At 38.6% G+C, this 26,820-nt stretch overlaps 1 protein-coding gene across 3 annotated transcripts in view; it reads right to left on the bottom strand.

Annotated features, from left to right (window-relative positions):
- The window catches only part of PIK3CB (phosphatidylinositol-4,5-bisphosphate 3-kinase catalytic subunit beta), a 179,840-nt gene that overhangs the window by 101,136 nt on the left and 51,884 nt on the right, over positions 1-26,820 (bottom strand). For all 3 annotated transcript variants that reach the window (XM_061420465.1, XM_061420458.1, XM_061420451.1), the window contains exon 3: positions 924-1,110. In XM_061420465.1, the coding sequence (XP_061276449.1) occupies positions 924-1,094 (171 nt within the window). In that variant the 5' untranslated portion in view covers positions 1,095-1,110. The remainder of the gene's footprint in view (positions 1-923; positions 1,111-26,820) is intronic.

The raw sequence follows: 26,820 nt of genomic DNA, 5'->3' as shown, positions 1-26,820 counted from the left end.
GTAAACAGCAGAAAACCTTTTCTTCCCCCAGAGTGACCATGAAAACTAGTGAGGATGGGGACAGAAGAAGGGGAACAGAAAGGGAAGGAAAAGGAGAAAAGAAACGATGAATCACGTCATATTTATTTAAAAAAAAAAAAAAAAGTGACAAATTCAAAGACAGTAAGTACAAAGACCTTACCTTAAAAGTTTCTCTGACAATGTCAAATTCCTTTTGATAACCTGAACAAATCTTTCAAACTAGCTGACATAAGTTAGTGTGTCTTAATTCAGGTATCACACATGAATTTTTTTTTAATTAAAAGTGAGTAGGAGTGAGAATGAATATGTGTGTATATATATATACATACACACACATACACATACACACACACACACACACACGAAATTGAAACTGGCTCAGCTGTGTCCGACTCTTTGAGACCCCATGGACTATACTGTCCATGGAATTCTCTAGGCCAGAATACTGGAGTGTGAAGCCTTTCCCTTCTCCAAGCAATCTTTCCAACCTAGGGATTGAACCCTTCCGCATTGCAGGTGGATTCTTTACTCACTAAGCCACAAAGAAAGCCCAAGAATACTGGAGTGGGTAGCCTATCCCTTCTCCAGTGGATGTTCCCAACCCAGGAATCAAACCAGGGTCTCCTACATTGGATTTTTTACCAACTGAGCTATCAGGGAAGCCGTGTGTGTGTGTGTGTGTGTGTGTGTGTGTGTGTGTGTGTGTGTGTCTATACACATACAAACCAAAAAGAAGATCCAAGACAAAATATGAATTGAAATCTGTAAAATATAGTAACTTATAAACTTCTCTTAAATTCGCCATATGATTTACATTAATACCATTCTAAAATGGAGGAATATATCCTCCAAGTAATAAAGTAAGTAAGCTAGGTTTATAGAAAGCTCACCTAGTAACATACCTGCTTAATACAGGAAATGGTAGCTTCACGAGGCACCTCCAACTGGATATAAATCCCAGTGGGCAAAAGAAAATCCACGGGTATGGAGCCATCAGACGCTATCTGTGAGTCCACTGCCCAGATGTCAAGGACGTCTGCCATAGCAGGAGGCATCATGAAGTAGAAGCACATTCATAACCACGGGGCTCTAGAAATCAGTAGGTAAAACTCAGTGAATTAATAAGCCAGATTTTATACTAAAACCTGATGAAGCCCACCAATCCATAATTAGTCCTTGGATTTCACAACAGCCAACATTGTAACAGGAGGCCAATTAAATTAAGCAAGACTCAGCCACATTACTTAAAATACTTTTGGATATCACTACATGAATTATGTATATACACCATACTGACTCAAATTCAACATAACTATATGACATGTAAAAGATGAAAGGTTTAAGAAGCACAGGGTTCTGAGAAATTCAGTTAATGACCACTCAACACAGGATTCTCTCCAGAGAATCCTAGAGGATTGATATTGGATTCTTCAGCCAAGTTTTTCCTGGCAAACTCCATGAAAAGTGGGAATCAAGAGAGCTTTCTTTCAAAAATAATTTTCTATCAATCGATGTGAGAAAGAAATGTCATGAACTTCGATCCATGACCCATCATCAAAGTATTAAAAAAATCAAATCCCACAAACCAGCTGGTAAGGCCTTTTGCCCTATGACTCTGGCCTGTTTTCCTTTGCTTCTCCAACAATTTCACAGTCCAGGCTCTTATGCCACAAGTTTTGCCTCATGCTGCTAGACTTGTGTTCACAGATATGTTGACACTCCCCTTACCAAACCAGTTTTCCAACAAATGCACCCTCCAAGTGGGCCATTTAAGTCTCATCTGTTTTAAGAGCTTTCTTCAAGAAAGCACAACAATAATCCTAAGAAGAACATGGGCAATAAAGTTAAAAAAGAAAAAAAAAGTCTCAAATCTCATTTATTCAAAAAATCCAAATCTTGTGTCAAAAGAGACAAGAGCCAATTTAAAGCATTTGGGGCATCAAAAACAATAATGACATCCGTGGATTGAAACACATCAAATATGAGACAATAATAATAGAGAAAGGCCCTTTACTGGTCAACTTTAAAGCCTGCTTTGAAACAATCTGGGAAATTAAAATATGAATTAAATATTAGAGGATTTTAAAGAAACTTCATTGTGTGAGGTATAATAATAGAATGTTTGTTATGTTTCTAAAAATCAGTCTTTATCAGTCAGATGCATAATAAATATACATCGGGATAAAATGAAATTATCCTTGGCATGTGCTTTAGGTTAGTCCATTTTTTAAAAAGTGAAAGGGTAGCTGATTTCAACAAAGACATAAAGGTAATTTCATGAGAAAAAGGACAGTCACTTGAACAAATGGTGCTTCAACTAGTTATTCTAGTTTGGAATACCTAGACATCCATAAGCTAAGAAAATGAAGCTCAATTCATACCTCATACCACTAATAATGGGTTATAGTTATGTAAAAACTGAAACGGTAAAACCTCTAGAAGAAAGCATAGAGAAAATATTGTGCTCTTGGATTAGGCAAACAGTTCTTAAATATGACACCATAGGCAATTCACAAAATAAAAAACTGATAAAATGCACACCACCAAAACTAAAACCTTCTGCCCATAAGTATGATACTGTTTATAATATAAAAAGATGAGCCACAGAAGGGAGACAATGCTTGCAAACCATATAAAGATCTGGTATCCAGAATACATAAAGAACTCTCCATATACAATCATAAGAAAAAAACTCAGCTTACTTGAATTGGCAAAAGATTTGAACAGAAACTATCAAAGGAGATGGCAAAAAGGCTTAATAACATTAGTTATATAAACTAAAATTACAATGCGATACACACCTCTTACAGGGTAAAATTAAAAACACCAACCACACCAAGTGCAGACAGGGAGAGGAGCTGGAACTTTCTACACTGCTGATGGGAATGTTAAACAACAGAGCTACTTTGGAAAATAGTTTGGCAGTTTCTTAACATATATTTACCATATGATCCAGTCATCCCACTTCTAAATATACACCTAAATGATATGAAGGTATCAGTTCAGTTCAGTTCAGTGGCTCAGCCGTGTCCGATTCATTGCAACCCCATGAATTGCAGCACGCCAGGCCTCCCTGTCCATCACCAACTCCCGGAGATCACCCAAATTCATGTCCATCAAGTCGGTGATGCCATCCAGCCATCTCATCCTCTGTCGTCCCCTTCTCCTCCTGCCCCCAATCCCTCCCAGCATCAGAGTCTTTTCCAATGAGTCAACTATTTGCACGAGGTGGCAGGAAGCAGGAAGAGGTAAAAGAAGAGGATTACCAAGGAACACAAGGAAACTCTTGGGAGTAATGGATATGTTCATTATCTTGTCAGATGATGGTTTCAGGGATATGTACATATGTCAAAATATATCAAATTACACATTTTCAATATGTGTAGTTTAAGTCAATTATCCCTCAGTAAGTGTTAGTCCTATGTCCAACTCTGTGCTCTCATGGACTGTAGTTCACCAGGCTCCTCTGTCCATGGAATTCTCCAGGCAAGAATACTGGAGTGGGTTCAAATTTCCTCCTCTAAAGGATCTTCCTGACACATGGATTGAACCCGGGTCTCCTGAATTGTGCAGGCAGATTCTTTATCATCTGAGCCATCAGAGAAGCCCATACCTCAATAAACACGTTTTTAAAAATGAGAGAAATAGATAAAATGAGAGGCAAAACATTGTTACTGACTGAGGTTGGGACATGAGGAGTACACTGCACTACTTCTCTGATTTTGTGTATGTTTGCTATTTTTCACAACAAAAAGGTTTTGTTAAATTCCACCTACGCCATTTATCAGTTATGTGATATGAAACTTCTTGAGACTTCAATAGCTTTAAAAAAAAACATACTAAAGTATTTCTCCTGGGAACACTGTGACAATGAAGGAGCTAAAATGGAGTGGCTAACACACTGCAATGACAGCTTTCTGCCTCCCCTCAACATCCTGGTCATTACTGACCCCTCCTTAACTCTTACACCTCATAGCCTAGGTCCAGCACACTGCCACTGTGATAAAGGTTTTGAATCTTTCAGACATGCCAGCCTTATTTCTGTAGACAGAACAGACAATGATTAAAGATTGTGTTCTCAGAGTCTAACACCTGAGTTGTAAACCTGGCTCCATCACTCACTAATGAAGATGTCTTGGGCAAATCACATTATCTTCCTCCTAATTAAGTTCCCTTACCTGTGAAATGATGAAAACAACAGTAACTACATCATATCATGGTTATGAAAACTGAGTAAAGAATGCCCAACCATAATAGGCCCAAGGTTTGCTGCTACTTACAATTTTTTATTTTTATTCAAAAACCAAAAGTTCTTTTGAGCTGTGAGTTATATATATTCAACTACTTTGTTTCTCCAAAAGTGATTACACATAGTAGCCATTTGCAATTGTTTAATGAACTCAAGACCAAACGCTGCTACTCCTACAATAATTTTTTAAAAAGCTCAAGGGATAATGGAATTTATAACACTAAAGATAAGTACTTACTATGTATCAGGAATCTACTAAAATCTTTACATGCATTACTATATCTTATCCTGACTACTACCCTGTGGTAATATTACTACTCCTTAAGGAAGTACCTAAGACTTAGATACTTTGAGATCTCATTCATGGATAAAAAGTAGCAGTCTTGGGATATCAACTTGGGTCTAACTCTGGAGAGTGAGCCCAACTCTACACTCTACATAATAACTGCTGCTGCTGCTAAGTCATTTCAGTCCTGTCTGATTCTGTGCGACCCCACAGAGGGCAGCCCACCGGGCTCCTCCGTCCCTGGGATTCTCCAAGCAAGAACACTGGAGTGGGTTGCCATTTCCTTCTCCAATGCATGAAAGTGAAAAGTGAAAGTGAAGTCGCTCAGTCGTGTCTGACCCTTAGTGACCCCAAGGAATGACTGCAGCCTGCCAGGCTCCTCTGTCTATGGGATTCTCCAGGCCTGCCAAGCTCCTCTGTCCAAGGGATTCCCCAGGTAAGAATACTGAGTGGGTTGTCGTTTCCTTCTCCAGGAGATCTTCCTGACTCAGGAATCGAACCTGGGTCTCCTGCATTGCAGGCATATTCTTCACCGACTGAGCTACGATACTATAATATACCATAATAACTGCTAAAGCACCAGGAAGTGTGAGACATTTCACCATATTAAACCACATTACCTGACTGTAAGCTCCTTGAAATCTTGTGCCAAGCTTTTTAAAAGACTTGTCTCTCACCACAGCATATAGTGAAATCACTATATTTAGTCATTTTAAACTGATAACTTTCATAGACAAGAACAAAACCACACAAAGTTACTACAAGATGTCATTAACAGACACTGATCCTGGAAATGCTTTACGCAAATCACTGCAGAACAGCCTTAGAAACTATTTTCAGTAGAGGAGCTTCTCAACTTTGCAAGTATTAGATATTCAAGAAACATCTGCATAATAAAAACATTCTACATCAAATTTTAAAGACCATGCTTTGCTTATATTCAAATAACACCATGCAAAGACAAATAGGAAAAAGCTGTCTCCTGAACACCAAGAGTCAGGAGACATATGAGAGTCAGGAGCTGTCAACAAAAACTGAGAGGACAAACTCAAGTTAGCATTTAAAACTGAGATGGGTTTATGAAACATCAGAATTATAATCAAGATAAACCTGTACAGTCCCCTGGTTGCTTTAGCATAGATTTTTGGCAAGATTCTCACAATTGAAACCAAATCACCTGATGAATATCAACAGTAATATAAGAGCAAAAAACTATAAAAATAAAAACTCTGAAACCTCACCCTTACCAGCAACTAGAAATGATGAGGATTTCTGAGCCTCTGGAGTCTAGAGTAGTAATCTTTTCAAAGAAACCGTACCTCACTACCCAACAGCATCAACTCCCCAGATTCAAAATTCTAAACTTCTCAGGTATTAAAGGGAAAATCACCATGGTAGATTTAAGTATTTCTTGATGATGAAGTCATATCTAAAATGAATTATAGGAATGAATTCATGGGCCCCTGCCTTCCCTTCCTTCTAGATCTGTCATTCAACACTCCCACACGTACTATCCTTAATCCTGCTGACACTTATCACCATGTCTCATACTCTTTCCTGCCTTCTACCTTAAATCTGTCATTCCTCTCCCTAGCATGTCATCCTGACCAACTCTCACACTTCTAGGCTGTGAATTAGAATCTGTCCCTAATACTCCTCTGTGCACCCAAGTACCAGGGCATATACATGTCAACAAAGGAGTACACTATACTAAAATTCATTGCTATGGGATAGTTTCCCAGTCTCTTGCTATTTCCAGTTCAATAAACACTTACTTCTGGCTGAATGAATTAATGAATTCAAATTCTATGGAAATCACTACTAGACCAATTATATTTTATCATTAAAAATGTGATATTTTTTGGTTTTTCTTTGCCCCAAAGCACAGCATACAGAAACTTACTTCCCTGAGCAGGGATGGAACCTGCTCCCCCTGCAGTGGAAGCACTGTATCTTACTCAGTGAACTGCCAGGGAAGTCCTGTTAAAAATGTGATTTATATCATACTTGACAGGAAAAAAGGAACGATGTGGCCATCAGTGTGGTCTTTCAGTGCCTAGTATAATGAATATCAAAAACAGTTTCCAAATAGATATAACTTTTTTCACCAGGCCGGGGGGGCAGGTATTTCCTGGGTCTTTCATGCAGTACATATGCTCTTTGTTGAGGCACACAGGCTTCTCTTGTTGTGGAGCACAGGCTCTAGAGCACATGGGCTCAGTAACTTGTGGCCTGTGGGCTTATTTGCTCTACCACATGTGAGATCTTAGTTCCCCAACCAGGAATCAAACCTGGGTGTCGTGCATTACAAGGTAGATTCTCAACCACCAGGCCATCTGGGAAGTCCCAACATACAGAATTCCGATTGCTTAATACCATCTTGTCTCCAGTCCATAAATGCCTGTCGTGTGAAGAGAAACATGAAATAGGTCTTACCAAATACTGTATTCCCTCTGTGCCGCACTTCCAATAATGTTACAGCCATTCCCAAAAATGATGTATTTTCAACTAATGTTTGACTATAGAACTGTTTATTCCATAAAATGGAATCTTCTATTAAATTTAGATTGGGGAACTCCCAAACTGGTGTCAACTGACAACCACTATTTTTAATATAAAGGAAAAGAAAGTAGAATTTTACTTCAGAATATGCTATATTTAACAATCATAATGCCTTAAATATTTAAAAACTGGCAAAATATTATAAATTGCAATGATGAAATATTTTTTCCTGCCATCTCAAAATGCATTATAAAGTTTAATCCTTTAGCTTTACAGTTCACCATGGTCCTTGCTTACTAAAGCAACATCACACCAGTCTCCAAAATCAATTCCCCTACCTTCAATTTCTTATTCTAAAAATATATCTTATTGAAGTATAGTTGATTTATAGTGTTGTGCAAAATTCTACCATTCAACAAAATGATTCAGTTATACATATAAATATATATATACACACACATTCTTTTACATATGCTTTGCCTTTATGGTTTACCATACAATATTGAATATAGTATGAGGGCCTTGAACATTGGCAGATTTTGGTACTTGTGAGGCTCCTGGAATCAAACCTCTGCAGACACTGAAGGTGAACCCTAGTGAAAAGTTACATTCATGTATATAAATTCCTACCTTGATATTTTCATATTAATCATTTACTAATAACTGAGCTAGAATGCTTGTCACGCTTTGTAAATATTCCAGATAAACAGACACTATGTAATTACAGCATAACACTGTACTTGTGTGTCACTTTAATAAAAGTACTTTTATTAAACCAGTTCTCAAGGTTTTCAAAGTACTTCAAGCTGAATACTACCTAAGAGAATGGTTTTCGGTCCTCATGTTCAGAACTTTTTAAATAATTTACAAATATTTTAAAAACCTGAAATGAAATTATTAATATAATTTCAGTTCAGGTCAGTTCAGTTGCTCAGTCGTGTGCGACTCTTTGCAACCCCAGGAATCGCAGCACGCCAGGCCTCCCTGTCCATCACCAACTCCCAGAGTTCACTCAGACTCTCACGTCCATTGAGTCAGTGATGCCATCCAGCCATCTCATCCTCTGTCATCCCCTTCTCCTCCTGCCCCCAATCCCTCCCAGCATCAGAGTCTTTTCCAATGATTCAACCCTTAGCATGAGGTGGCCAAAGTACTGGAGTTTCAGCTTTAGCATCATTCCTTCCAAAGAAATCCCAGGGCTGATCTCCTTCAGAATGGACTGGTTGGATCTCCTTGCAGTCCAAGGGACTCTCAACAGTCTTCTCCAACACCACACTTCAAAAGCATCAATTCCTCGGCACTCAGCCTTCTTCACAGTCCAACTCTCACATCCATACATGACCATAGGAAAAACCATAGCCCTGACTAGATGGACCTTTGTTGGCAAAGTAATGTCTCTGCTTTTGAATATGCTATCTAGGTTGGTCATAACTTTCCTTCCAAGGAGTAAGTGTCTTTTAATTTCATGGCTGCATATACACTTGATTTCAAAATAAACCCATTTAATCTTCTAATTATAATACAAAGAATAAATAAAACAAAATAAAAATCTATATTTCAGTATGTGAAAACTGGATATAACCATTATGTGCACAATAGAGTAGTCAGAGGTTTGAATCTCTACATACAATCACCATGGATGTGACAACTACAAATGCAGACTAATTAAATGCCACAAAAGCCACTGATGCCAGAGATTTTTTAAATCTCTATCTTCCAAAATTAATGTACTAAAATCATGCAAAAATACTTTGTATTATTTCTTTATGTAAATAAAGTTCAGATCTAGGATCAGATAATAATAAGACTTTTAACCATTACATAATAGTAGTACCTCCCCCAATCACTAAAACAACAAAATCAATGTCCACAAATTTCAGAAGCATCTTATAGGAGGCATTTCACACTGCCCAGTTTGAGAATCACTGCTCTACAATAATTCCTACTATTTCTCAAAGGATTAATGGGATCTCCACAATTTATCTAGTCTGTACAAAAGAACTATACAAAAACGATCTTCACAACCCAGTAAATCACGATGCTCTGATCACTCACCTAGAGCCAGACATCCTGGAATGTGAAGCCAAGTGGGCTTTAGGAAGCATCACTACAAACAAAGCTAGTGGAGGTGATGGAATCCCAGTTGAGCTATTTCAAATCCTAAAAGAAAATGCTGTGAAGTGCTGCACTCAAAATGTCAGCAAATTTGGAAAACTCAAAACTGGCCACAGGACTGGAGAAGGTCAGTTTTCATTCCAATACCAAAGAAAGGCAATGCCAAAGAATGCTCAAACTACTGCTCAATTGCACTCATCTCACATGCTAGTGAAGTAATGCTCAAAATTCTCCAAGCCAGCCTTCAGCAATACATGAACCGTGAACTTCCAGATGTTCAAGCTGGTTTTTAAAAAACCAGAGGAACCAGAGGTCAAATTGCCGCTGGATGGTCGAAAAAGCAATAGAGTTCCAGAAAATCATCTATTTCTACTTTATTGACTATGCCAAAGCCTTTGACTGTGTGCATCACAATAAACTGTGGAAAATTCTGAAAGAGATGGGAATACCAGACCACCTGACCTGCCTCTTGAGAAACCTGTATGCAGGTCATGAAGCAACAGTTAGAATTGGACATGGAACAACAGACTGGTTCCAAATAAGAAAAGGAGTACGTCAAGGCTGTATATTGTCACCCTGCTTATTTAACTTCTATGCAGAGTACATCATGAGAAACACTGGGCTGGAAGAAGCAAAAGCTGGAATCAAGTCTGCCGGGAGAAATATCAATAACCCCAGAAATGCAGATGACACCACCCTTATGGCAGAAAATGAAGAGGAACTAAAAAGCCTCTTGATGAAAGTGAAAGAGCAGAGTGAAAAAGTTGGCTTAAAGCTCAACATTCAGAAAACTAAGATCAGGGACTTCCCTGGTGGTCCAGTGGCTAGGACTCTGTGCTCTCAGTGCAGGGGGTCCAGGTTCATTTCCTGGTCAGGAAACTAGATCCCATATGCTGCTGCTAAGACCCAGTGCAGCCACGTAAATAAATATTAAAAAAAAAAAAAAAGAAAACTAAGATCATGGCATCTGGTCCCATCACTTCATGGCAAATAGATGGGGAAACAGTGGAAACCGAGGCTGACTTTACTTTTTCGGTCTCCAAAATCACTGCAGGTGGTGACTGCAGCAATAAAATTAAAAGACGCTTACCCTTTGGAAGGAAAGTTATGACCAACCTAGATAGCATATTCAAAAGCAGAGACATTACTTTATCAGCAAAGCTTCATCTAGTCAAGGATATGGTTTTTCCAGTAGTCATGTATGGATGTGAGAGTTGAACTATAAAGAAAGCTGAATGCCAAAGAATTGATGCTTTTGAAGTGTGGTACTAGAGAAGACTCTTGAGGGTCCCTTGGACCGCAAGGAGATCCAACCAGTCCATCCTAAAGGAGATCAGTCCCAGGTGCTCATTGGAAGGACTGATGCTGAAGCTGAAACTCCAATACTGTGGCCACCTGATGCGAAGACCTGACTCATTTAAAACACCTCTGATGCTGGGAAAGATTGAGGGCAGGAGAAAAAGGGGACAACAGAGGATGAGATGGTTGGATGGCATCACCAACCCGATGGACATGAGTTTGGGTAAACTCCAGGAGTTGGTGATGGACAAGGAGGCCTGGCGTGCTGCGGTCCATGGGGTCACAAAGAGTCGGACACAACTGAGTGATTGAACTGAACTGAACTGAATGAACAGTAATGAATAAAATTTCTCATACATTTCTACTTGTCAATCAATAGTGTATCTTATACTTCGCTATTTTGTTTTCAGCTAATTCTTGAAGGCAAAAGAAGCTCTTAAGTCAAGAAGACTTTAGCCCCTTATCTGATGAGAAGAATATAAGGTGAGTATAAGTGGCTCTTAGTTTTCAAGACACTTAGTAAACATACTGATGGGGTAGTCTACCTAAAACCACAGGGTAACTTGCAGCACTTAGGAGCTTCTTTCACAATACTTTTAAGCTAAGTACTGAGAGAGGGGGTATACTCTCAAAATGTGCTGAGCTGAAATTAAAAATAGTATGTCCTTTATCTGACCTAAAACAAATAAGGTAACAAACCAACTGGTATCAGATAAATCTTTTATAAAGATACTCTGAAGAAAATTACTGCTACATAATTGTATTAAAATAAATGCGTTCTGGTTCCTATTCCAATAAGGCACCCTTATCTTATATGGAGCATCACACGTAAGAGTCCAACCTGAGAAGTAACTCATGGTTTCAGGTTGGGCGGTACCTTAGGAGCGGCAGGCCCTTCCTGTTTTAAAAATTAGGAAGCTAAGGCCCAGAGAAATTACTTAAGTTACCTAGGCGACACAGAGACACAGCCAAGACCAAAGTCAGATTTTTTTTCCCAAGCAATTAACATACTTTATAATTATTTTTTCTTTACGTTTACCCTTATTCCCTCTCCTTCCTTAAAGAAAATGTTTTTCACAGGGTTGCCCTAGCACAACAACCCTTCACAGGGTTACTCTAGCACAGGCTTACCCTGGCACAGCAAGCACAAGACCCTACCTCAGTCAGGTATGGCTCTTTAGTTTGAGCATTAAGCAAATGATCAAAGGCTGAAGACAAGCATGAGACTACTTATGAAAACAACTTTTCAAGGAAGCTATCAGAGAGCAAAGGAACTTCAGCAGTGACAATTAGCTCAACTCAGACTTTATTTTTGGGGGCTCCAAAATCACTGCAGATGGTTACTGCAGCCATGAAATTAAAATACGCTTACTCCTTGGAAGGAAAGTTATGACCAACCTAGATAGCATATTCAAAAGCAGAGACATTACTTTGCCAACAAAGGTCCGTCTAGTCAAGGCTATGGTTTTTCCAGTGGTCACGTATGGATGTGAGAGTTGGACTGTGTAGAAAGCTGAGTGCCAAAGAATTGATGCTTTTGAACTGTGGTGCTGGAGAAGACTCTTGAGAGTTCCTTGGACTGCAAGGAGATCCAACCAGTCCATTCTGAAGGAGATCAGCCCTGGGATTTCTTTGGAAGGAATGATGCTAAAGCTGAAACTCCAGTACTTTGGCCACCTCATGCAAAGAGTTGACTCATTGGAAAAGACTCTGATGCTGGGAGGGATTGGGGGCAGGAGGAGAAAGGGACGACAGAGGATGAGATGGCTGGATGGCATCACTGACTCAATGGACGTGAGTCTGAGTGAACTCCGGGAGTTGGTGATGGACAGGGAGGCCTGGCGTGCTGCAATCCATGAGGTCGCAAAGAGTCAGACACGACTGAGTGACTGAACTGAACTGAAGCCCTTAAGACTATAATTACAAACCCATATCCTGTCAATTGTTCACTGGCAGAAAGAGAGGAAGGGGTTTAAACATTCTCAGTTTCCCTAGCAATGTGCCAGGAAAACTACTGGATTTTACTTCTTTCAATAAAGTGATAAGCAGAAACCAACATACAGATGAACAAGACCTCATACAGATGAACAAGAAGTTCAGACAAAAACTTCTTAGAAAATCATGGGGAAAAAATTTGGTAGAGACTGAAAGGGAATTTTAAAAAATATTAAATGGAATAGCATTTACTTAATATTTATTTCTTTACTATTATAGGATATAGCTAGAAGACAAGTTTATTTAATGATCATTAAAAAAAAACTGGAAGTGGCAGTGCACTTATCATAACACCACATTTACTATCTAAACCTGCAGGTTCTAATCACAGACAAGTGACAGGATTTTGATTTATCTGGGTTTCTGTCCCCCCATGTCTATCAGCCTTATTTATTGACTGACTTACAATAAAGTATCCATTATACCGAACACTGAAAAACTGAACAGTATAGCACTCCATTTGTTAAAGACGGTTATTTTATCTGAATCATTATCATTTCATGTAAAAGATCTCTCTAAAGTAGTTCTAAAAAGTACTAAAGAATAATTGCTAAATCATTTAGCAGTTATTTCAATAAATGATGCTAAAGCTAAAACTCCAGTACTTTGGCCACCTCATGCAAAGAGTTGATTCATTGGAAAAGACTCTGATGCTGGGAGGGATTGGGGGCAGGAGGAGAAGGGGACAACAGAGGATGAGATGGCTGGATGGCATCACTGACTCAATGGACGTGAGAGTCTGAGTGAACTCCGGGAGTTGGTGATGGACAGGGAGGCTTGGCGTGCTGCGATTCATGGGGTGGCAAAGAGTCGGACACGACTGAGCGACTGAACTGAACTGAATCTTATCATTTGTATTGAAATAAAATATTCAAATTTATCATCTAAAAACAGAAGCTGGGGGGCTTCCCTGGAGGTCCAGCAGCTAAGAATCTGAGCTTCCACTGCAGAGGACATAGGTTCCACCCTGGTCGGAAACCAAGCTCCTGAATTCCATTTGGTTGGGGAAGGAAAAAAAAAAAAAAAGGCATTCTAAAGAGCTTTTAGAAAATATCTGCAAATATGCATTGAGTCTTGAAAATTTTTTAAACCTACTAACTCATTAATTATGTTTTAAAACCTGAATTCAGAAGAATTTTCATACACAAAGCAAAATACACAAATGACAAACTTGCAAATAAACCAATGGTTATACCCCTATCTGATGGTATATTAAGCAGCTATTTACACTGGTTTGTCAAATGTGTATATTAGAAATCTTTATGGATATATATAGAGTAAAATATAAAGGAGTATAGTAAGTACAATTAGAATTCTGTTTAACTGCAAAAAGGAAAAAATCATGAGTACAACCTAATGCACAGAAATTTAGGCTGGAAAACCAGAGTCTGGAAGGGGAAGAGAGAGGAAGGGGGTATAAGATGAGCAACTAACACTGTGGTCTACTACAATTGTACCTGAGTGTCTTTAGCATGTAAATAGCACACTGTTTTTTAGCACACAAATAGCACAATATTTTTTATCACAAATGATCTTTCTTTTAATTAAATCACATTTTTCTTAATGTATGTAAGCAGATATTACCTATAAATTTCTTTTTTAATATAGGAAAATAAGTATTATAAAACATACCACAGCCTTCCCTGATGGTTCAATGGTTAAGAATTCACCTTGCAATGCAGGGGACACAGTTTTGATCCCCTGTTGAGGAACTAAGATCCCACATGCCTCAGAGCATAAGCCCATGTGCCATGACTAGAAGGCCCGAGTGCCACAACTGCTAAGCCCACGGACTTCAATGAAAGATCTCACATGATGCAATCAAGACCTGATGCAGCCAAATACATTTTTTTTTAATAAATAAAACATGCTACCAAAAGGGGGGTTGGCTCTGACAGGGTTTAGAATCTTTATTATAAACTTCTTTAAGATTCTTTATATATATTGCAAAACAAACTAGAAAGGTACTTTCAAGAAAGGATTTGGGACTTCCACGGTAGTCTAGAGGCAAAGACTTCACACTGCCAATACAATGGACCAGGATTCGATCCCCTGTCCTGGAACTAGATGCCACATGTGACGATAAAGATAAAGATCTCGCAGGCCACAACTAAGACCCAGAGGATGAAATGGTGGGATGGCATCACCAACTCACTGAACATGAGTTTGAGCAAACTCTAGGAGATGGTGGTGCACAAGGAAATCTGGCATGCTGCAGTCTACGGGGTCTCAAAGAACGGCTGAACAACAACAATTTATCGGATAATGTAACACTCTAAGTGAACTTCACAAAATACTGACATATCTACTTATCATTCATGTTATATTAAAAATTATTAGGAATTATATTTGTCTGTTTTAATTGAATCACTGAAGTTAATTTTTCTTTAAAAAATTCCATTCTTGGGACTTCCTTGGTGGTCCAGTAATTAAGAATCTGTCTTACAGAAGAGGAGACGTGGGTTCAATCCCTGGTCTGAGAACTAAGATCCCACGTGGTGCAGAGCTACTGAGTTTGTGCGCCTCAACTAGAGATAAACCTGTGCAATGCAACTATTGAGTTGAGCTTATGTGCCGCGACTAAGACCCAACACAGCCAAAATTAAGTTTTTTTAAAAAATTCTATTTTCAGCATACTCTGTGTACTAATATAATGTATTCAGCATTCAAATAAAAGATGTTCTGTTTTTAAAATAAATCAAATTAAACCAACTGTTGTCATCCACTGCCCATTTTGGAGTGTCAGTGTTCTTCATTTCTAACTAGTATGGTATCTTTCTCTATTGAGAATTTTTATGTGGTAAGAATTTGGGCCTCTCCAAAATCAGTAATAGTCAAAGCTAATCCCAGAGGCCTAAGGTCTGAGAAGTACAATCTTGACGATCACATAGAGCAGCAGAATCTAAGCAGTATTCTATGCTTTAGGACACAGGGTATAGCATAGTGGTATAGAATTCACCTGCCAGTGTCAGAGATGCAAAAGACACAGTTTAGATCCCTAGGTTGGGACGATCCCCCTGGAGAAAGAAATGGCAACCCACTCCAGTATTCTTGCCTGGAAAATTCCATGGACAGAGGAGCCTGGCAGGCTACAGTCCATGGGTTGCAAAGACCAAGCATACACATACGGCAATGCAAAGCATCTCAAAAGCCTGGGGATCATCAAACCACAGGGTAGCTCCACAATTCATACTTTCACCTTAACTTTTATTTGCTCCTTCCACTGATAATCTCTGAACATTTGAATAAGGTTTGAAACAAGCCATATAAATTAGCACTCTTTATTTAAACAGCAGTAGAAAATTTTAAATAACTCCCACATTCCCAACAACTTTGTCAGATAAAAGTATCAACAGAAATTTAGAAACCTAATCCAATACAATGGTACTCCCATGGGGAGTGGGGACAGTACATTATTGGTATTATTTCTTCACACTCAATGGGCTAATGAAAAATTTAGTTCAGCACATTACCAGGTCTAAAGTATGTTAATCTTCTTACAAAAATTTAAAAAAATAAAAATCACATCATTCCATTCTTCCAAAATATTGCAAACTGTTAGCTTCTTAGGATACTCAATTTAAAATTATTTAAACATTTTTCATTCAAATATTTCATTTTTTGCTTTGTTTTAAATACTTTTAAATTTATTTTGGCTGTGTTGGGTGTTAGTCACAGCACTGGGGATCTTTACTGGTGGTACACAGATTTTTCAGCTGTGGAGAGCTCGAGGGCTCACGCAAGATCCCAGTTCCTGGAACAAGAATCAAACCTGCATTCCCCCAAATTGCCAGGCAGGGGATGTCCTGAAATATTTCCATTTTTTATTAAATAATGCTATTTATTTTTTCCAGTGTTCCTAATTTTCAGTCTGCTCTCCTGGCTTTTAATCTAAATGTTCAATTATACTTACCAATAAGAAAAAAATTATTTTAATTGGATATTTATTACCAAGAAGATGTATTTCATCCTCACAGTGTTCTCCCTTCACCCTGTCCCTTCTCTTCTACTTCCAATGAATAGTATTAGGGGCACAAGAAAGTGAAAGAAAGTGAAGTCGCTCAGTTGTGTCCGACTCTTTGTGACCCGGTGGACTGTAGCCCACCAGGCTCCTTTGTCCATGGGATTCTCCTGGCAAGAATACTGGAGTGGGTTGCCATTTCCTTCTCCAGGGGATCTTCGTGACCCAGGAATTGAACCCAGGTCTCCTGCACTGCAGGCAGACGCTTTACCCTCTGAGCCACCAGGGAAGCCCAGTGGCACAAGAACTAACCATTAACCTTGCTTCAGTCACTGGTGGACCATTACCATGATTCAGAGTACATGTGATTATTTTTCTAAATATATCAAATCAATCGGACAAAGACTCATTACCAATTGCTAATATATGGGGATCTTCTCCAACCATTAAAGATACAGCTAATGGAATTCTCCAACATGATGTACAAGTACTTTCTATTTCAAAATATTTTTTTGCTTAAAATAATACATAAACAGAAAAGTACTTTACAAATTACTATTTAAAAAACACCATCTATATCAAGAATTAGAACACTGCCAGCATCCCAGAGACTCCATAGATATTCCGTCCAAATAGCAACCGCCTCCCTCATCTCTCGGCACAACTCTGTGGTAACCCTTTCTTTGCATTTTACTCAGTTTACATAATAGTACAAACTGCAAAGTGAAGCAAATATTATAATCCTGGCTTAGTGGATATACTTTGTACCTATTATGGGATACATACTTCAGACAAAAGTTTCACAGTCTGGACAACTACTGCTTCTGTTTTTCAGTCCTGTAGCAATGGAACCAACAGATTAACTAGGGTGGGTTTTCTTTTCTTTTTACATGACAACAAATCTTGATTTGAGAAATCATAATCAAGTACGGTACTTGTTTATAACAAGTGACATCAAACAATTAAAAATTACTGTATAGCAAAGGGTACCCACATATAAGTGCTGGGAGGGTGAGTCATGAACCAGAGTGTACAAGTGTGTAGGGAGGCCAGTGAGTAACTACCCAACAGCCCTCGCATCTAGGAACCGATTCAGTGCCAGAAAGCCATCTGAATGGCAAACAGTAACACGAGAAGAATTTTAAATAGCTTACAGCTGTAGAAAAAAGCGCTGTTACAGGCGCCAAACCTTTTAGTTATTTCCATCTGCTGTCATTTTCAACATTAAATTGTAGGATGTAAAAATTAAATGAGAATCCTAAAAAGCTAGCATTTCTCCCAAACCATTTCAGGATTACCCTTCTCCACACTGGTCTAAGTTTGGTCTATGCAAGAATTTGTCTGTTTTAAAACTTTTTCTTGGGCTTCCCTGGTGGCTCAGTGGTAAAGAATCCACCTGCCAGTGCAAGAGATATGGGTTTGATCCCTGGTCCGGGAAGATAGCACATGCCGCAGAGGAACTAAGCCTATGCACCACAACTATTAAGCCTGTGCTCTGGAGCCCAAGAGCCCCAACTACTGAAGCCCGCGCACCCCAGAGCCTGTGCTCTCCTATAAGGGAAGCCACCAAATTAAGAAGCCCACACACTGCAACTAGAGATGCCCCTGCTTATCACAACTAGAGAAAAGCCCACACAGCAACAAAGAGCCAGGAAAGTCAAAAACGAATTAATAAAACTACCAAAAGAAGTTCTTAATTAAAACAAACAAAAATAAATAAAACTTCCCTGTCAACCAATTTTCCTCATAACCTATCCAACAATGAATAACAAAATGCTTCTGTGTATAGTTTTCATAGCCCCTTCATGCTGCAACTAAAGATCTTGGATGCTGCAACTAAGACCGAGTGCAGCCAAATAAACACGTATTTTTGAAAAAGTGGTTAGGACTCTGTGCTTTTACTGCCAAGGTTCCAGATTCAAACCCTAGTCAGGGAATTAAGATCCCACTAGCCATGCCACGTGGCCAAAACACAGAACAAAACAGTATGGTACTAGCACAAAAACAGACACACAGATCAAAGGAACCTAATAGAGAACTCAGAAATGAATTCACACTTATATGTCAACTAATCCATGACAAAGGAGGCGGAGGTAAGAACAAACAATGAAGAAAAGACAGCCTCTTCAATAGATGGTATTCAAAAAACTGGACAGCTACATGAAAAAGAATCAAACTGAATTACTTTCTCATACAGAATACAAAAATTAATTCATAATGTTGATTAAAGACTTAAATGTCTGAAACCATAAAACTTGTACAAGAAAACACAGGATGCACACTCTTTGACATTGGCCTTAGCAATATTTGCGGGGTATGTCTCCTCAAACAAAGGGAGCAAAACCAAAAATAAACAAGTGGGATTACATCAAACTTTTCCTGCACAGCAAAGCAAAGTATCAACAAAATGAAAAGGCAACCCACTGAATCAGAAAAAATATCTGAAAAAAATATCCATTAAGGGGTTAACATCCAAACCATAAACTCATACAACTTAACATCAAAAAACAAACAGCCCAATTACAAAATGGGCAGAGAACCTGAATAGACAATTTTCCAAAGACATTCTGATGGCCAACAGATACACTGAAAAGATGCTCAACATCACTAACCATCAGAGAAATGTACACCAAAACAATAATGAGATACCACCTCCACCTGTCAGAATGGCTGCTGTCAAAAAATCAAGTAACAAGTGTTGGCAAGGACGTGGAAAAAAGGAAACCCTTGTGCACTGTTGGTGGGACTATACTGGAGCAGCCATTATTGAAAAACAGTACGGAGGTTCCTCAAAAAGTTAAAAATAGAACTTCCAGCAATTTCACTTCTGGGCATTTGCCTAGAACAAACCAAAACTCAAATTCAAAAACATATATGCACTCCAATGTCCACTGCAGCATTACTTACAACAGTCAAGATATGGAAACAACCTAAGCGTCCATCAATAGACAACTGGATAAAGATGTAATATCTGTATCTATAATGGACTATTACTTAGCCATAAAGGGGGAAGGCGATCTTGCCATTTTTTACAACACAGATGGATCTAGAGGGTATTATGCTAAATAAAATAAGTCAGACAGAAAAAGACAAATGCATCATCTCACTCACATGTGGAGTGTAAAAATTAAATAAACAAAATGAAAACAGATTCACAGGTAGAGAACAAACAGGCTCTTGCCACAAGAGAGAGGGGTGAGGAGTGAGCAAAACAGGTGAAGGGAAGTAAAACATGCAAAGCTCCAGTTATATAATTTTTTTAAAAATAGCCACAAGTATCTAATACACAGCATAAGGAATAGGGTCAATAATAAGTTGTAATAGCTTTGTATAGGGATAGATGGGCACTAGACCAATCGTGTTGATCATCTCATAATATATGTGTGTGTGCTAAGTTGCTTCAGGCATGTCCAACTCTGTCCAACCCTATACACTGTAGCCTGCCAGGTTCCTCTGTTCGTGTGATTCTCCAAGCAAGAATACTGGAATGGGTAGCCATTCCCTTCTCTGAGGGATCTTTCCCAAGCCACGGGTAAACCTAGTCTCCTGTATAGCAGGTGGATTCCTTACCATCTAAGCCACCAGGGAAGCCCTTTTCCTAATGTATGCATGTATCAAATCATATGCAGTCCACCTGAAACTAACATAATATTGTACATCAACTGTTTCAATTTATTCAAAAAAAAAAACAACCCACATGTGCTCTCTCAGTTATATTCAGTCCAATGCTGTGTACTCTACCACTGTGTTTTTTGAATCACCCTTCTCCATTCAAATAGAAAACAGAACTATGAAGAGGAGTGGGGGACACCGATGAGGCTACCATTGTGATGTTCCAAAATCATGCATCATTTAGCTTTCATCCTTGTTTATCACTCTGCACATACACTTTTTAATCCCCTGGTAAAAATGGACATGTTGACAGCTTTCTTTCTCCTCTTGACTAATCATCTGATTAAAATGACCATATTTTTCCTAAGTATACAGACACAAAGTACATGAATTTGAGGCAGGTAGAGCCAAGAGTAGTTTCCAAGAGAAAGGGATATTTGAACAGTCTTGAAGAGAGGAAATTGGCTAGCCAAAATGAAAAAGAACATATGTAAAGGCCTGCTGCTACTGCTAAGTCACATCAGTCATGTCCGACTCTGTGCGACCCCATAGATGGCAGCCCACCAGGCTCCCCCATCCCTGGGATTCTCCAGGCAACAATACTGGAGTGGGTTGCCATGTCCTTCTCCAGGAGATCTTCCCAACCCACAGATTGAACCCCGGTCTCCTGCATTGCAGGCAGACGCTTTACCATCTGAGCCACCAGGGAAACTCAGAATGGTAGTGGAGCGGCTGGGCAAATCCATGTTCCGATAGGCCACATTAAGGTACTATTTTTATGCAAAAAACAACAGGAGACTCAATGATGAATGTTAAGCAAGTGAATAAAAATTGATCAAATAAACAATTTTTATACATCACAGTGAGAAAATGAATATACAAAGAACACAAACCCAATAGAAAAATGGGCAAAATAATTAAACAGAAATTTTCACAGGAGCCAAAAGTCCCATTAGCATATTAGGAGTATGTACCATAAATATCATTAGTCACCAAGGAAAGTGAATTAAACCACAATGAGATACCATTTCATAGATCTGGAGGGACAGTAAACTGATTCAACCTCTTCCAAGAATTTTGGCATCAAAAATTCCTTTACTAGGCATCCATGCCAGGAAACCTCTTATCCAAGTTGTCACATGTACACGGGTGTGGAATGCGAAATTTTTCATAATATCCAAAAACTAGAGTCGGACACAACTGAGTGACTTCACTTTCACTTTGCACTTTCCTGCACTGGAGAAGGAAATGGCAACCCACTCCAGTGTTCTTGCCTGGAGAATCCCAGGTATGGGGGAGCCTGGTGGGCTGCCGTCTCTGGGGTCACACAGAGTCGGACACGACTGAAGTGACTTAGCAGCAGCAGCAGACACAAACTAAACGTGCATTGACAGAATGGATCAGGACTTCCCTGGTGGCACAGTGGATGAGGGTCCACCTGCCAATGCAGGGGACACAGGTTTGATCCTTGCCCCAGGAAGATTCCACATGCTGCGTAGTAACCAAGCCTGTTTGCCACAACTACTGAACATGTGCTCTAGAGCCCGTAGGCCACAACTACTAAAGCCTGCACACCTACAGCCTGTGGTCCTCAACTAGAGAAGCTGCCCCAATGAGAAGCCTTCACGCTGCAGTGAAGAGCTGCCCCTACTCACTGCAGCTAGAGAAAGCCCACGCGCAACAATAAACACCTAGAGCAACCAAACCAACTAAAATTTCAAAGAACAGAACAGTTCAATAAATTATACATTTTAAAATATAGGAAATTACTAAAGCTATACATAGTACCATAAATGAATCGTATAAATAATATTCAGAGAAATAAAAAAGAATATATACAATATGATTCCATTTACTCAAAGCCTTATATCATTCAGAGATAGAGATGAACAGAGGTAGTAAGGTTATAAAGAAAAGAAAGAAAATAACAAAAATTCAGTAAAGAAGAGCTTGGGGAGAGGAAGGGAGACTGATAGAAGAAAACACCTATGATTCATCTGGCTGTTATGCAGAGTTGTTCACTTTTCATCATTCTTTAAATTATAAATTTAGATTCTCATGTGCTATTCCGCATAGATGCTAAATTTCATACTCTTTTTCTGGATTAACAGCAATAACAGACGTAAAGCTCCTCAGCAGCACCTACCCTGAAGAATCCATTTGATGGGAACCCATTCCCCATTTTACTGTGCCTATGACCTCAGGGTTAATGATAATCAAACCCAAGCTCTAGATTTTTTCTATCTCCAGCAGTTGCTTCCTTTCCAGCATTATTCCTACCTAAGAATCCTAACTATCATCATGGCCCTAACTACTACTCCTCACCAGCCTTGTCTTTATCTCTAGATTCCAGGAGGGAAGTGACATTAGCATCTGCAGCAAGGAGTTGTGATCCTGCTCAGCTCTACTCTTTTGCTGAAATCTAAATAGTGAATTCCTGAATGACAGAGACATGTTCTGTCATCTTTGCAGTTCTTTGTCCACCATGTCTGATACAGGACCTCAGTAACTATTTCCTAAATGATGAATAAATAAATACTTATATTACAGAGCTAAGCTACTAGTGGAAAATAAGATTAAAGTTTAAAATCAATTTGGTGCTTTCTCAGGTTCCCTAGACCCTTTCACATTCTAAAAAAGAATCTTCAAGAACAAGAGAAAGACAATTCCAAAGCTGCTTTAAAATCTTTGCCACAAAAAAGAGTAGATCTGTAGTCATCACCTGTATATTATAACCTCCATTAATTAATAATTCTTAAAACTCTGAAAACAAAAGTTAGACCTTTCTTCAAAGTAACATAAATGATTTCCCATTTCAATTTTTACTATTATAATTTACTATTATTTTCTTTTAAAACTTACACTTAAGAGGGAGGGATAAATTGGGAGATTAAGATTGACATATACATACTACTTCATTAGTTACCTGTATACCTATATAAAATATTTTGCGTAAAATAGGTAACTAATAAAAACCTATCTACTCAGTAGTATGTGATGGCCCATATGGGAAAAGAATGTTTAAAAAAAAAACAACAACAAGAGTGGATATATGTATAATTGATTCATTTTATTGTACACCTGAAACTAACACAACACTGTATTGCAAATCAAGTATACTCTAATAAGAATTTTTTTTTAAACTTACACTTAAAATGTACTCTATGTATAATGCATAAAACTAGTTCATCCTCAACATAAACAAGAACAAGGCAGTCATTTATATCGCTTTATATATACTACTTCCTCTGTCATGTGGCAGTCAAAAGGCTAAGTGAGATGCTTGCAGCAAAGAAAACAGTTTTGAAAGGTCATGCTACGCAGAGAGCAGAATTTCTATCACAATATCCTTACTGTCTGTGGCAGACTATATGACAATCTAACCACAGTTATTTTCTGAGTTAAAGCAAAAAGCATGTTATCAAAGAACCAGAAACAGTAGACACTCAACAATATAATCTTTATGAACATTTTTCTAATGCATAAACATCCAGTGCATGTTAAACAAAAAGAATCCTGAGGCAATGAACTGGGAGAAGAGGAACTAGTAAAAAGTAGAATACAAGTTTAAACCATTCAGTTTATTCATAATGTTCACACAACATGATAAGCACTTTCTAAAATAAACTTTTTCAAGTTTATTATTACCATATGATGCAGTTAAAACATAAGATTTACCTAGGAAATGCAAAATTATAACAATATTGAAGCCAATGAATATGATCTATTTCAATATTTCCAAATCTTAATGACAACCGCAAACAAGGTACAAAGTTTTGAAAACCTCTCTGCAGAAAATATAATCCCATCAGCACTTTTTTTTGCTTATTAATAACTTTGATTGGTCTTCTATCCATCTAAACAAAGAATGTCTTTCCCAACTATTAAACAGACAATGTGTCAGTCAACAACACAATGAAAATCTCTCCACCTCCTTATAAAATTTCCAATTTCCAAATACATCTGTTGGGGGAGGGGAAGCATTCTAACTCATTTAATCATCCTGTCCAATCCTTGGAGATCATAGTTATTCCTACTCAGAAATTAAAACACATAGCTTTCTCTTAAGCCAAGTAAAGGTCCTTAGTACAGTAAACATCACAGTCAGATTACATAGAATAAGTTTTGGGCAATGCATTCTTTTCAAAGCCCCATAATTTTCATTTTTGTGAGGATCTCTCACTAAAATTTATTAATAACTAGGTGTTCTTGCCTGGAGAATCCCAGGGACAGGGGAGCCTGATGGGCTGCCATCTATGAGGTCGCACAGAGTCTGACACGACTGAAGCGACTCAGCAGCAGCAGCAGCAGCAGGTGACAACTTTCTTTACCAGTTCTGACCTGGCAACAGAGCATGAAGATTTGTGTTCCTTCTAAGACTACTAGAAAACAATCTATGATAAACCTTCTTTTAAGGAAATATACTTAAAATGTTCTACTGCTCAAAATCAAAAACACACTATAAACCAGACAAAGATGTGAAGAAACTGTAAACCCTTGTATATTTCTGGTGGGAATGAAAAATGGTACAAACACTGAAAGAATATGGTAGTTCCTAAAATATTTAAATAGAATTACCATATGATCCAGGGCTTCCCTTGTGGCTTAGCTGGTAAAGAATTTGACCCCAATGCAAGAGACCTAGGCTCGATTCCTGGGTTGGGAAAATCACCTGGAGAAAGGAAAGACTACCCACTCTTAGTATTCTGACCTGGACAATTCCATGGACTGTATAGTCCATGGGGTCACAGAGTCGAACACAACTGAGCAACTTTCACTTCACTTCACCACGCTGCTGCTGCTAAGTCGTTTCAGTCGTGTCCGACTCTGCGCGACCCTATAGACGGCCTCCTACCATTGTTTACAGCAGTATTATTAACAATAGCCAAAGGTGGAAACAAGTCAAATTTGACTCAATAGATGGGTGGAAAAACAAAATGTGGTACATATTAATACATACAATGGAATATTTATTCAGCCTTAAAAGAGACATTGTGATACATGCTAAACAGAAGAACCTTGAGGACACCTATGCTAAGTGAAATAAACCAACCATGAAAGGACAAACACTGTATGATTGCACTTACAAGCCCTAAACAGAACAGGCAAATTCTCAGAGACAGACAACTTCACAGAATAAGAGTTATCTGGGTTTGGGGGTGATACAATAAGTTGTGGAGATGGATAGTGCTGATGGGTGCACAATACCATGACTATATTTATGTCAGGAAATTGTACACTTAAAAACAGTTAAAATGGCCAATGTTTAGGAAGAACATGTTGAGCTCTTTCCAAATGCCCATATTTGTACATATCCCAAGTTTAAGGATCCCTTCATCTATAAAATGTGGATAACTTCCATTTTAGAGAGAAGGTGTTGATAGGATGAAATATGATGATAAAGTAAGAACAATAAAGTCATATAGAGCTGTGGATGGCTTAACATTTATTTAAGCTCATTTATCTGAAAACTTGCCCCACTGGAGAAGGGAATGGCAAACCACTACAACATTCCTGCCTTGAGGACCCCATGAACAGTGTAAAAAGGTAAAAATAGGAATGGGCTTCCCTTGTGGCTCAGACAGTAAAGCATCTGCCTATAATGTGGGAGGCCCAGGTTCGATCCCTGTGTCAGGAAGTTCCCCTGGAGAAGGAATGGCAACCCACTCCAGTATTCTTGCCTGGAAAATCCCATGGACAAAGGAGCCTGACAGGCTATAGTCCACGGAGTCACAAACAGCTAGACATACCTGAGTGAAAGACCAATTACTATGACTAGGACTTCCAACTAGAAATGGGCCCATAGAAATGAAAGCTCAGAGTCCTAACCACTGGACTGCCAGGAAATTCCCAGGAAAAGGTCTTTAAGACCTTTTTGTTACTTCTGTACTCTGACACCATCTCTTAGTCAATCACAATGTGGTTTGGAAATCTCCTTTTTATTAAAGTTTTTAAAAAGGGAGTACTCTTTCTCAATTTATAGATAGAAGCAACAGCAAGAGAAGGGACCCTTGACAATATGAAATGAAACAATTAATTCTTTCAATATTTCTCAGTCTCTGTATCTGCTCTAAGTAAAGAAAAGCGAGCAATGACTGTACAGATGAAACTGAACATTCAGATGCTTTGTACACATGAAGAAGCATACCTAATTCATATATAGCAAATGTTAACTTACCATACCAAATGAAAATAATAATAGTCAAATGATCAATTTTGTTATGCACATTTTACAATTTAAACAGAGACTTCCCTGGTGGTCCGGTGGTTAAGAATCTATCTTGCAACGCAAGGGACACAGGTTCAATTCCTGTTCAGGGAGCAGCTGAATCTGTGAGCCACAACTACTGCGTCTATATACTCCAGAGCCCATACCACAACTTGAGAGCCGTGTGCGCCTCTACTGAAACCCCCATGCTCTGGGGCCCACGCTCCCCAAGTAGAGAATGTCTGTGTGCCACAACGAAAGGCCTTGTGTGCCACACCTAGGACTCAACATAGCCAAATAAATAAATATTTTTAAAATAAAATAAAATCCAAATAAATTTATCCATCAGGAATTACAAGCCCTCCATGTATCCAATTCACCTTTTTCTACACTTCCTTCTTTCCTGTGGTATTAAAAAAATCTGTGTTATTGTATTAAACTTATCTCCTGGAGTAGAAAATAGCAACTCACTCCAGTGTTTCTACCTGGAAAATTCTACCTGGAAAATGGACAGAGGAGCCTGTACAGTCCATGGGGTCAGAGAGTTGGACATGACTGAACATGCGCGCACA

The sequence above is a fragment of the Bos javanicus genome, chromosome 1 (assembly GCF_032452875.1).
Source record: "Bos javanicus breed banteng chromosome 1, ARS-OSU_banteng_1.0, whole genome shotgun sequence".
NCBI classification, from domain to species: domain Eukaryota; kingdom Metazoa; phylum Chordata; class Mammalia; order Artiodactyla; family Bovidae; genus Bos; species Bos javanicus.
This window is presented reverse-complemented; position numbering and strand designations above follow the sequence as displayed.